The sequence below is a fragment of the Conger conger genome, chromosome 10 (genome assembly GCF_963514075.1).
Source record: "Conger conger chromosome 10, fConCon1.1, whole genome shotgun sequence".
Classification (NCBI taxonomy): domain Eukaryota; kingdom Metazoa; phylum Chordata; class Actinopteri; order Anguilliformes; family Congridae; genus Conger; species Conger conger.
Window position 1 is genome coordinate 18,186,561 of NC_083769.1, and position 14,198 is coordinate 18,200,758.

General features: G+C 40.3%; 1 protein-coding gene across 1 annotated transcript in view; it reads left to right on the forward strand.

The window, feature by feature from the left end:
* cfap20dc (CFAP20 domain containing) overlaps positions 1-8,943 on the forward strand; it is a 28,820-nt gene extending 19,877 nt beyond the window's left edge. Inside the window, exons 13-17 of the mRNA XM_061258807.1 lie at positions 480-893; positions 1,773-2,021; positions 4,374-4,435; positions 7,503-7,597; positions 8,754-8,943. Of these exons, the coding sequence (XP_061114791.1) occupies positions 480-893; positions 1,773-2,021; positions 4,374-4,435; positions 7,503-7,597; positions 8,754-8,872 (939 nt within the window). The 3' untranslated portion in view covers positions 8,873-8,943. The remainder of the gene's footprint in view (positions 1-479; positions 894-1,772; positions 2,022-4,373; positions 4,436-7,502; positions 7,598-8,753) is intronic.
* Positions 8,944-14,198: the final 5,255 nt, after the last annotated feature.

Sequence of the window (14,198 nt, forward strand, 5' to 3'; positions counted from 1 at the left end):
GAGCCATTCAACAGATACTGACACAACTAGTCACCAGTTGAACCATAAGTTTCAGTGCTGTACAGTAAAATGTACTTTGGACACTTTTTTTACTGGATGTTTTATATGCTATTCATGTATTGTTTTATGTATATTGATAAACTACTGACTGCTACTGTGGTCAGTTTAAATAAAGGTTAATAAATAAGATAAATCATGGTGTTGAAGTAAATTAGACTCATGCAAATTATATCTCTTAAAAACAATGTACTATTACAAGAGTTTAGCCTGTCAGTGAATTTTGGTGAATTTCTGTCAAAATTACCCTGAGAAACAACAGTAAAACTGTGGAACATTTAGACTTTAAACATTTGAAATTGTGACAGTTTGACACTGCATGAAACATTACATTCAGACAGATTCAGAGGGGGTATTTTTTTCAAGAAATTTTAGAAAATTTTAAAAAGCCAACATATCTGTGGTCTCTCCCTTACTTGTAGGAGGAATCCTACTCAGAGACTGTCACTCAGAGGCCTGGCAAGTGGTCCAGCCCCGGTGTCTCACCCACACATGGCTTAAAATCCAGAATCCATGCTCTTGAAGGGGATAATCAACCCAATGCAGACCATGCATACTATAGCCAAGCCTCTGAGTCTCCTACACAGCCCTCAGAGTCAGACATGATGCAGGGAATGGATATGCCCCCGGATGATAGCTTGGACGCGAGGAATATTGAGGTTGATCACGGCAGCATGGTCCCCACCCGCTGCCTCTCTCCTAACAGAACCAGGCTGGGATATGGTCTGAACAGCCCCAGAAATGAGAGGGCTTGCCAGGACTCCAGAATCTCGCTGAGCAAGAAGTCACTTAAAGAAATTCCTATAGGAGACTCCAGACTGCATGTGGATCGCAGAGTATGTTTGTTTATTTATACTAGTAATACTTCCATAACCAGATAAAGCAAATAAAAATCAGGCATGTAAAAGCAAAAATGCCAAAGAAATCTAATGAATCAATGCCATTGAGGTTCACTGCCTTGACAAACAGGATGGAAGAGCAGGTATACATGGTTAAGATTAGCTCAAAAAATGAGTGGTTTTGAACCATACCTTGATACATCTAGGGCCAGCTTCACAGACACAGATTATGCTTAGTCCTGGACTAAATTGAGTTTTGTACGGGGAATCTCCATACAAAAAAATCTAGAATTTAGAACTAGGCTTAATATGTGTCTGTGAAACATGGCATGCACACATTGGCTAAGTCAAGCCAGACAACTACTAAGTTGTCTTGTCTTGCTCTGGCCTCATGGATCATCTGGTTGACAACTCCAAAAAGCGCTATATGGATGGGGTTTGGTTGGTATATTTTATTATGGATGAAGATTTAAAAAAAGAGAAGAATGTTTTTTCAAAAGGAGAAAAATTCAATGAGTTTTAGTATTGACTAGTCGGAGGTGGCCAACCCAATTCCTGCAGCGCTGTAAGGTTCTCAGCACTTAGGGAGAGCCATAGGGTTCTCAGCAGTGATGAATGTGATGAACTAGACTTCTGGATATCTGCAAAGTGTTTTTGAGTTTACCGGGACAATGAGACTTTGTGTATTTTGTAGCGGTCATCTCAACCTAGTGTTTGAGTAAGGTCAGGGCCACCACACAGGTACATGGCAGCCGAGTTATACGGAAACGTCCGGATATATGTACCTTGGTTAAATCAAATCTGTTATCCCATTTTCTTTTCTTAGAAGGTTTCATATTGCACCAGTGTGAATGCATGTGTGCTCCTGATTTTAAGGCGAGCAGTCAAACAAGCCTTCAGCCAAACCGGGCAAGCGGTTCCAGGCTGTGCGTGCAGGGAAGTCTCAACCAGGAGGAAGAGCTGCTCATGCTTGCCAGTTTGCTCAGACAGCAGGAGGATGAGCGGGAGCAGGTGTACGAGGAGGGCACACCTGCAGGCCTCAGCGCCTCCCAGATACACAACTGTAATGTGAGCATCAGCACCAGCAGCGATGACACGTCCAACTGGACCCCCTATGTCCCAATGGTGAGGCCCACATTTTAAACACTTTCCTATTCCCTCAAGTGTTGAGAAGATGAACCGAAATCATTAACGAGTGTGTGTTCTATACAGTGTGCACAAATTATGATATGCTGTAAGCTTGACACTGACTTGTCACCGAATTTTGTTGATTTAATTGTAACATTGATTCTCAACCTGTGGCTAGAGAGGGTAAATCATTGCTAAACATGAAAAGCAACTAATTAAGAGCTTGTTAAAATTCTGCAACTGTGGTTGAAATGAAAATCAGCATACATAGGGATCCCCCAGGACCAGAGGTTGGAACCACTGTTTTACACATAAGTAATCAGAGCCATAAAAAGCTACACTTAGTGTGACTTGTTAGAATATCTACTGAAGCCACCAGCTGAAACTACAATTGCCCATCTGATAAGAGACAGTTCACTTCCTTCATATTGGTGCTGCCATTTTCATTTTGGAGGAATGATTATAGTCTGTCATACTAATGTTCCTGCGAGCATATCGCAAAACTCAAGAGGAAAGCACTCATTTAAACTGCAATTTTTGGTTCTATTTCAGTTCAGTACCATTTGGAAATTAGAGGGGAGAATCTTTTCTTAAACCCATTCCAGAGGTGTCGTGCTGTACCTCTGAGACAGCCGTGGTATTTCAGTGAAGCCTCACTTGCCCCGGGACAGCCTTGAGAGCAGACATTCAGTGAAACTCGCAACTGCTGCTTGATGGAATCGTATCTGTACTGGCACAAAATGTCCCTTCCCTGGGGCACACAGCCTCTGGCTTTAGGCTGCAAGAGTGGAGGCGAGGAAACTTTGAGAGTTGTTAGAACATTTCTAACCTAACAATAGTTCCCCCCTCTTCTTCAATGGCAAAATCAAATGGTGTGTGCACTATTTCAGTGGCTGTCTAAGACAGAAGTGATTTTGTATTCAAATTATGGTTATAGCAAAATAGACGTTACTATATTTCAAATTCGGTGCAACCTAATTTGAAAATGAATCGGGAATTTTCAATTGTACGGACTTTCAGTAATTTTACCATGTGATTTTACTAAGTGAAATTAAGTAAGTTTGTGTTGCTTACTTTAAATCGGCACTGGTGTAAGCTTTAATATCAAGATTGCTGAAGTTTACAGGGGAACATGGTTTATGCACTAAACGAGTTATTGAATGTCTGAATGAGTAATCATATTACCTTTTGTTTTCTCAGTGAAATAATGCCTGCACATTGAGATTCATTTCCCTCCATTTGTCATTTCAATTTGGACAGCTTTGCTACAGACAATCATACCAAAGCAAGGGCTAATCCAGTTTCATGTCACATGGGGAACCATGCCTACACTTTCTCATGAAACTAAAACTCCCAAAAACTTTAGTCAGAACTGTACGTTTCTTGATATCAAAAGTGCTTGCATACGTCAGCTATAAATATATTTAGGCAATCATGCAACACTAATGTTCTTTTTAAATTGAGCTCAGCTCCATTCAATTATTGGTAAAAGAGAAATAAATGGAAAAGATAAACATCTTTATTTGTTATTCGTAACGTTATAACATTCTACATCCTCTTAACCACTTGGCACAAAGTCACTATTTAACATCCCTCATTACATATTTAACACTACATATGTTGCTTATATTCATAAAACCATTCAGTTATCAGATGCCGTTCCACAAGTTGTCATTGCAAATAAACTTCATTGGCATGAAAAAGTTGTGATCAATAAAAAAAACCTTTTAACTTGTATCACCCTGTTGAATTTGTGTCTCTCCTTGCAGCAAATATCTTGGACCCCCATCAGAATATTCCGTCAATACGAATGGGTTCAATAATATGTTTTTGGGTTTTTTCACATAGAATGCTTTATTGGTGTAATAAAAATTAAATAATCAATAAGAATTGCTTGACATTATCAGTGTTTGATTCCAAAATTATTTCTATCAGCTGCTAATAGGTTCAGAATGAAATAGTAATGTTGTTCTGTTATGTTCATGTGTGAATAATGTTGGAAGGCACAGTTGTTGCAGAAGATGTTAGAAATCCTTTCTATATAATGTATTGTGCTGAGCTAAAGCTTACGAAGAGGATTCTGCTTAGATGTTTGGTTCATAGAATTACGGGATAGTTCTGTTCTTTATAATAATAACTGTATTATTTCAGTTTTAATACATGCCTTTGATTGGCCTCTTTGATTGTTTTGAATAATATTTTTGATACTTTGATAATGGTAGGTATCAGGGCATGCAGGCTCTGTGGTTCAAAGAAAGAAAATACACTCCAAGTAGCTTTGAACTCGAAAAAACAAAAACAAGGAGTTATCAGGTCCAATAAACTAGCCTTTTCTTCTCTTCTTCACAGCCAGCCTATCAGGGCCATCATTACCAGGAGGAGATGTCTCCCCTCCGACAGTCCAATCCACGGTGAGTGGTACATTTAATGGGGGTGATTTTTTCCTAAATAATATTGACTCATCTCATCTAAAGCATATATGGCAGCCACAGTCACAGAGACCTCTACTGTGGAATGGAGGGAACCCCTGGGGCTGTCAGCTCTGTCTTAGAGTATGAGTGCATTGGGTAGAGTTCAAAAGGGAGAGAATTTTCCAGGAAACGTTCTGAAATTTTCCGGAATTTTCCATCTCATGACACCATACAAATTTAATCTGAGATTAAGATAGCTGTAGTTGAGATGGATAAAAGATATTTTTTTATTAAACGAGAACAAATAATAAAACTGGTGGAACCTGTTAATAAGTTTAAGATGGTAATTACTTTTTCACATTGATAATATGGTTGTTTGATACATTTTTGTCAATAAATGAAATTTTATTTAAAGAAAACTAATTAGCATTGGTCAAGCAATTCATTTTAAAAATGTAAAAGTTTTGTTTGTGTCTTTTACTCCTGTACTCTGTGTTTCCCCTTGTTACTTAGTCCATTGTTACCAGTCTCAATGAAACCTTTTACAATTGAGAATTCGGTACTACACAAGCATGAATGGGGAAGGGCATTAATTGTCTCATTAATTTAATGTCACCTGCACTGTTAAATAGACAGGATGGACCAACGAAAGTGCATGTCGATTTCATGCTGCGTCTAAAAAACAACATACGGTTTGTCCCTCTGCTAAAACGACGGTAAAAGGTGTGAAGATTGAGCTGTTGGCGGAAGGTTGCCGTGTGTGGTATTAAACCCTGGCGAAGGCAGAGCTTTCCGGTGCTGTCTCATTGAAATGCGTCACATATCTGGTTAGCCATCGACTGCATACCGCTGACATGTGAACACAGCATAATAATGCAGAAAGGTGACATCACCCGCTCTGTTGGAGGTAGGAGTGGGCAAGGGTCAGTACCTGGGGAATGTAGGCTCGTTGCACATCTAGCAGTTCTTTAGCTTTGGGCTAATTTGTCATCCTCTCTCCTCTCCCCTTCATTTACCCTCACACCACCCCGGGCGTGTCCTGTGACTGGGGAGTGTTGGAGGTGGGGACGATGTATAAAAAGGGTTGTAATTCCTACATGGTTCACCCAATATGGATGTAAAAACCCTCTAGTTAAAGCTGAAAGCACTTTAACCGCGTGACTGTTTTATTTCCAGTTTGTTTGCTGGAGGACAGTACTGAGACAGAATATGAGAACACAAAACAGCTGTTCCTGTAAAATGGTCAAACAAATTCCTGTAAATACCATGGAATAAAAGCAGATTGCCTGTACTTTTGTCTCTAATCTGAATGCCCTAAGCATATCCCAAACAAAAGGTCACTGAACCATTCCCATACTTTTTGAGGGTACTGTCACTAAGATCATGCTGTTTGTGATGTTGTCAATAATTATTTTATCGATCATTTCTATTCCGTTATGGTTTATTTTGTCTGGTTTTTTATGTTCATGATTTTGTTATGTTTGGTTTGATATGTCCTTCAGGAGAGACATAATGCTGGATTAATTTTTAGGGGACTTCTGGGGCAGAGACCCTGCATACTGCTTTATGTTTAAACATTATTGAAATAAGAAGTTGATCACAGAAGGTGTCACTGAAAGGCATACTAAAACTGGAAATATGTTAAGTTTATACAAGAGTGAAAAACATTTTGGCGTGCCTTGCTACTGGATACTGTGTCTTAAAAAAAAGACAAATCCCATTTTTGACTATGAGCAATATTTTAATCTATCTGAGCGAGCAGTCTGCTGGTAATCTCATTTAATGACTTACAGCCAATATCTTATTTTAATACTGGCTCGGTTCTGACAGTTTATTATTAGTTTTTTGTTTTTTTTAATGGGAACTTTTCACTGTGGGCACTTGTTAAATGAGTTGAAACTTTCCATTGCCCACCAGCCAGCACGCTGAAATGTATCTGGCTGCTGGGCACTGAAAAATGTAAAATGAATTTAAATTAACCTGTCTAATGCAATCTTGGACAGTTAAGTGGCTAGTGCAGTTTTCCCCAGGAAGGAACCACAACAAAATAATACAGAATTGCGTGTGAACTTTATTAACCTGCTGTAACTCTTCACAAGAGTTACAGCAGGTTAATAAAGGTTAAATGTTTTATAATGAGGCAGAAAATTAAAACTTGAAATACCTCAAGTAATTTACATTCACTGAGCACTTTATTAGGTATTTATTAGACTTGTTTTTTACTTATTGGTCCTCTGCTGCTGTAGCCTATCTACTTTCAGACGTTTGACGTGTTTTGTGTTCAGAGATGCTCTTCTGCATACCACTGTTGTATTGTGTGGTTATTTGCATTTATGTGACAGAGAGCTAGTTCACTTCAAGTTCAACATCTGTTTGAACCGGTCGAACAGTTCTTCTAACCTGTGACCAGACCAATCTGTTATTTTGATTAATGAGCCAACTTCAGCTCATGAAATATCAGCTATCCCAAGAAAGATACCTTTCCAGCTTAATGTTGATCAGGGCTGCCCAACCGTGTTCCTGGAGATCTACCACCCTGTAGCTTTTCATTTTGAACCTGAATTGGCACACCTGACTTGACTTATTAGCAGCTCAATGAGATCTCTAGCTGTTGAATGAGGTGTGCATGTTTAAGGTTAGAGTGAAGGCCTACTTGATGGTAGATCTCCAGGAACAGGGTCGGGCAGCCCTGATGTATACCATTTGCCAGATTAACTGGACGCCTGGGCAATGAGGCAGTATACTACCATATAGGTAGCTGCCCTTTTAGTACAGTATCATTACAGTCCATTCTGTGTGCCAGACCATGACAGGTAATAAGTGAACTTAAAGAGAAGCAAGGAGTAAGATCAGTTTTACCTTCTAAGTCCCTGAAGAAGGGGGCCCAGAAAGGTACATGATAAACCATAAACGGTGAGCATTTTACTCATTTGTGGAGACAAATGAAAATAATGAGAAATAATAATGGATTTTTAGAATGACAGTGTTTTTATCAACTGGTTTTCACTCCCCGGTGATCGGTCATTATTCCAGCTGTAAAGGCTGTTTCTCACCCATTGTGTTTCAGAGACAGGTTGAACGTGCTCAGCCCTCCCATCGTCCCTCCCAGCCAGCAGGAGAGAGGCAAAGAGACAGACCGTCACCCCGAGAACACTCTGACAGGTCTGCCCACTGCCTGCAGCTTCCACCACAAATTCAGTCTGCCTACTGAAACCAAAAAGCCAAAACCTCTTTCCCTGTAATATCTAAAGGCCTTATCATCTACCCAATTGTGCTGTAAGATGCTGGATCGCAGTGCTAAGTGTCACTCTCATTCATTCTCAAACCTTTGGTTTACCGGGAAATGAAAAGAGTGAAATTCCCTCCCGGAGGATTTCACTCTCTCCCACTGGAAAGCATCGTGCTGCTGTCGCCCTGGCTTCAAGCTTCACTCTTGTCAGGTTGACTGTTATTTCACCGCTTTATTGTGGTACAGTCGTTTCTGTGCAGTTTACTTTCAGCATTTAAACATTTACAGCATGCACCCAGGAGGAGAGGCAACTAATATGCTTGATTTGGTGTAAAAATAAAATAGTCTTTCTTCCATTTTTTCTCCTTACCAGTGTTTGCCTATTGTCACTCATATTTCTAGTTGGCAGTTCAATTAAATGGCTTATTTCGGGATACAAATCGGCTGTACAGCATAACTATGCACAAGGCATATCTGAAACGTAGTGCCATTGACATAATTTGATCAATTTTACCACGAAGGTGCAAGGCACCAAGGTAATCAAGTCTGCAACACTTTGGGACTAGATTGATATGCACTGTTAGATGCATATCAGTGCATCTAACAGATATCAGATATTGCTATGTTTATTTATGCAAGCAAATAAACATATGACAGTGTTTAAATTTGTTTTTTTAATAGTATCCTTTTTAAATTGCTGTCAGGTTATTTTATCCCACATTAAAAGTCTTTTTTGAGTTTTAGTCAGGTCATTCTAGATGGTTCTAGATTACACTGGACAAGATGTACAAAATGTACAAGATGAAAAAGAAAGTCCATCCTGTTCAAGGGTATGGTTTTACATATTACATATTAGCTGTTATCAAGTCCTCACTAAATCCTAATTATGTATCTTTTTTCAGAGTCCATAGTAAGCCTGCAAAACGAAAAAAGTACCTTTTACTACTCAATATAAGGTCAAATCTTTTATTGCATTGAAACCGGAGACCCACTATTTGACTAAAGTAGAACTGAAGTTTCAGGATTAAAATAAATGATCTTGAATGGGGGACTGATCGTGTGTGAGCATGATTGCTCTGTGTTTTACAGATGCAGAAATGTCGACCAGCGCAGAACATGTGGAAGATGACTATCTCAATCTCCTTTATGACCCGTGCCTCAACTGCTACTTTGATCCTGAGTCTGGGAAATATTACGAGTTGCGATAATTGTAATGTAAACAAAATTCATGTTGTGTGTTTGTAAATATAATCTAGCTACCAACATTAGATTATTGAAATGTGATGACTCTCTTATTGACAGATTACTGAACTTATATGGTATATCTTATGCAGTGCTCTCAAAAGGAAGGCGTTTCAAATAAATCCTCATATAAATGAAAGGTGCTGTGATATAGCAATTAACTCAGTAAAAGTGTCCCCAAGCTGAAGAAACTGGTTTAAAAAAACTCTTAGCAGCAATAACTTTTCCTTTAAGTGTTAATCAGTCTCTCACATTGCCTGCAAGTAATTCTGAACCACTCTTCCTTACAGTATGATTTAAAACATACATCAAGGCCCTCTCCACCATCTCAGTAGGCTTCAGCTTAAGTAAACTTGAATGTTTTTTGATTGACACAAGGGCAATCATTTTATTGGCTTACTCCTGTTGTGGGGTTCATCCAAGCTAATTCTCCCATTAAACTCAATAGGAAAAATAGCATGGATGCTAAACTACCCCTTGACAACATGAAATGTGTATTAATGTATTCCTATGAGTTCATGTACTCCTGAGTCCACCATGTGTTCCTTGCTGTACCATGGTGTTCTGGAGGAGAATACATCACACAGCTGAAAATATGGAGATGCATTGTGAGGACATCATATTCACTAAATACAAGAAAGCAAAAGCTGAAACACTCTGTTAGATAGGGGGGTCCTGAAATTTCCTAGCAAGGTAGGCAACCGATCCAACAATTGTAGGGCATGCTTTAAAGTTTTTGCTGCTAAAGGAGGATTTACCGATTAAGCTAGGGGAGGGAGGAATTTTTGGGGCATGCTGGAAAAAACTATGGAAATTGTATAAAGCTTTGTGTCATGTGCTAGTCCCATTACCGTTTATCAATATTAGGATTTATGGGATTAAAAATATTTGATGCAAAAATGAGCTAAAACAAGAAATTAGCAGGGGGCATATACTTTGACCACACCATACGAGTTATTCATCAGTGCCTATGCATTTTAATCCAAATGTTTCCCATACACTACATAAGATATGGTGTCACTAGCACTGATACTTATATACCATTACTGTGAATGATTTGTATAGTAAATAGCAGTAAATAGTTTTTTACTCTGATTTCTTCTGTAGTTCTAAGAGAATATAACTCTGCATATCTTCGAATGTGATATAGTTTTGGGTTGTAAAAAGTTTGACAAAGTCTCAAGAAAAATGTGGTGTACAATTTATCACCATCCATATTCTTTTCATTGTCTGAAATACTGGAGCTGTAAAAGAATAAATGTTAAGAAAATTGTGCTGTATAAATATGTTCAGTAAATGTTTGTATACCTGTGTTCAACACACAGGAGATGGTACTATATACACTGCAGAAATTTCAACTATAAATACTGTCTTTTATACTACATTGTATGCAGAACATAATTACCCATGTCACCTAAAGTGACCATTTCTTAAAGTGGAAGGGCCAACCTCTGAAACAGGGTCATCTGTCTACACCTCAGAACTGTGTAACCTGGCATAGCACCACCTGATTACACCACCCTGGGAATTACACCCAAATAAATGGTTTGTACAAATCAAGGATTTATGACCAATCCCCACATATGTACGTTCAACTAAATGAACAGGCAGAGACATGGATTCAATAAAAACATCCAGTTTATTCGTTACAATCCTAAAAACACAATAGAAAAACCAACACAAACCCACGGGATCCCCTTTAATACAAAATTAGCCGGTAGGTCTTACCCCTGCCGCTAGGGGCACTACTGGGTGCGTGCGGGTACAAGTCCGTGGAGGGTGGAGGACTTACCGGAAGTGGAAGGTCACTCACTCGTGAGGGTGCCAGCAGACATGCACGCACTGTAAAGTTGTGACACCGTGAAGCACACACACACACAGAGAAAAGAGCGGCACCACTTCCGACGGCGCCGCTACGACCTCCACGCCAACCCAGATCCCCAAACCACGCACTGCAATGTAAACAGTAAGCCGTCCCAAAGCCCCAACCCGATCAACAGTTAGTTTGTCAATAGTAGGAATAGTAAAAATATAAATAAATACGGAACCCCAGGGAAAAGGGCGGGTACAACAGTTTAAAACACAAATGGCTGGAGCTCCACGTAGCCACTTACTATTAATGTATTAATAGAACTGGAGCCCCAGTATCCACGTTCCTTAGCTCTTTAAGGGGACAGAGATAAACGCGAATTACTAATGTCGGCAAAACAGCAGCTAGCAATGTCATATAATGGCAGAAAATATTTGTTAGTGCACATGCAGTGTGGCGTTCTTGTGAACGCAATATTTTAGCGCATTTTAACCATGACATTACCGGAAGCTAAATGCTTTCCTACTCATACCATTAACAAGATAACGATTAAAATAAATACCTCAATAGGCTATGCACGTGCAGAGTCTCAAGCTCCACCACTTCGTCTATGGTGACCTAAAATAAAAATGTTCATCAGGATTACATGGAACATTACGTGGATGCAATTAACAGAGCAAACTGCAACATACCTTGAAGTCAGCCATGAACTTGCATACAGGAACAGGGAGGAACAAGAACCCCAAATAGGTAAAGCATTTCCTTGTACCTAGTTACTGCAGCCTATTTATAGGCCTCCAGAAATGATTGATATGCATGTCAGCAAACCAGATACCTGAATGCATGTTAACCTAGCCCATTCGCTAGTCAGGGTGTTTAGTAATCAGTAAATAAGAACTACAAAAGGAAATTGCCTTCTTAAAATGGCAGCCTTCCTATAGCCCATGTTTTTTTTTCCTCTGATCATGACAATACATACATAGGTCTAGGACAGGGGTGTCAAACTGATTCCCCAGGGGGCCGCAGTGTCTGCGGGGTTTTTGTGGTTTCCTTTCAATCAGCTGCCAATTAAGGCCAATTAAGGCCTTGAGAACAAGGCGTGTGGATACTTTAACCAATCAGTGACTTGAATGAACCCAGAACACCCCAAAAACCAGCAGACACTACGGCCCTCCAGGACTGGAGTCTGACACCTGTGGTCTAGGATATAATCACATTCACAGACCTAAATAATGGATATTGCATCTGCTTGTTTATTTTGCTTACTCCACCGTCTTGGTAGCCTGGCCCGTCGCTGCAGGTCCCAACCACTGTCTCAAAAAACGTGGACTAGCCCTGCACAGCTAATTGGGCTAAATCTGTGGTTCCCAAACCTCTTCTTGGGTACACCCAGTTTGATCCAGGTATTTGATTGGTTGTGTCAGGTGTGCTTGAGGTGGAATACCTGAAATATTAGGATATGGCTGGGGTACCCAAGAAGATGTTTGGGAACCACTGATTTAGGCCAATTAGCTGCAGAGAGTTTTAAGAATAGGGCTGTTACTTTTTCCCAAAATTGACTTTGAACAATCTCACATTAGAGAAATCTGTTTTAATTTGATGTTTTAATGTATTTATTATGGCCCAATTTTGATTTCTGATGGTTTTGAAGTATCTCACACATTTTCAACAAGTGACAATTCAGCGCTTAGTTTTTATATGAGATGGCTTCCTTTCAAATATCACCGCTGCCACCGCAGTCTTTTGCTTTGAAGCATGACAGATTGTTTCATGAAAGTGCCGTTCAACCTATTGACAGTCATTCACACGTTTCTTCCACTTGAGGCCAGCAACTCCTGTTTTTCCGCCAGCAGGCAGCTGTCAGTTGGAGACCAACCGTAATGCACTGCTGTCATTTGTAGCCTGGATAGGGCTGTGTCGATTTGGCTTCACATCCAGTGCCCTCAGCCCCAATGTCACCGTCGTGTAGAATGAAGGTTATGCTGTGCAATATGTTGTGCTGTGGGACTCCCTATGAACTCTTTGTGGCTAACCCATAGTCAATGAGCTCCTAGCTGTCAGTGATGAAGTGCACTTTGACCCATGGTCTAGGCAACTGAGGCCAAAGAGTTTTAGCCATCTTTGGTCAACGCAATACATCTCTCCTTCATGTTTTGTGTTACCATGTGCATTCATACTCTCTCCTCTCAGAAGTCTTCTGCCGTTTGTCCTCTCCGACATGTTCCTGTTCCTTGGAAATCTGCCATTCGTTCACCCTGCTGTCTTTCACCAGTCAGGATGACATTTAAATACTTCCAGTAGGTCACTTCCTACTGTATGGAAGCCAGGTCATGTGTACTGCTGTAATGTCGGGGCAGGGCGCAGAGCCAGAAGCAACCAAGGGTAAAACCCCTTCTAAACGAACACGCGAACGTGTTCGCCACTAAATTCCAGGAGGAAGCGGAATAGGGATACACAGCCACGAAAGGAACTTCTCCCGGAACAGGAGGAGGAAAAGAAAATAACAGGACAAACCTTTGAATAGAAACAGACATGAAGCCCAAAAACGGCTATTAGAAAATAAATCAACCCTTTGAGAACAGGGCGAACCACCCAACCAAACTAAGTGCTAGTACCTGAGCACTGACGGTCGCAGACCGAGAATCAAAGTAAAATACAACCTAGTGAAAAAACTAGGCACGAAAATAAAACCTTGAGGCGCAGCTCAGAACAAAATGCAAACCAAAATACATACAGGGGACAACGTCCCTCAACCACCAGCTCACACGAGCCCGAAAGAAAAAAAAAACCAAGACCCTTGAGGAAGGCGTCAGTGAATGCAACACTGCCAGCTGAACGCCTTCCTTACCTTTTAGTTTCTTAAATGAATTGAGAACCACACACCAGCACAGTACCTGACTCGTAATTTTGCAGAGTCTACCTTGTGCTTTACCGGCTTCGTGCACAAGTGAACAGTTGAACACAAAAGCGTTGACGGACTGCCAGCACTGGCCTTAAATACTCTTTAGGAGGAGAAATCCTCTGGTGCTAATGAATTCCAGGTGAAACCAATGAGCCCCAGCCCTCTGGTGGTCACCTTGGGTCATTACCTCCACCATGACAACTGCTTGTTGCGTGGGTTCGTTGCTGTTTTTTTCAGAGTTGTAAAACTAATGCGAAGAGCTGGACAAGACACGACCAAACACCACAGCTCGATTTCAGAAAATGACCTGCGGGGCCATCAAGTCGTCGAAAGCACTGGATCCGACCTCACCAGAGGGGTTGGTGAATTGTGTTATTCATTAATTGTGCTCAGCGGGCTACATTATCTGGCGGAAGAATAGTTTCTTAATAAAAATAATGATTTAGAAAATAAAGTAATATTGTGTCATTCATTAATTGTTTATAAATGTTGTAACCATTTCATAAAAGCAATACGGCACTTGAGGCTGTGTTGTATGGGGAATACAGTCACGGTTAAAGGGTGTTGCTGCCAAATATGT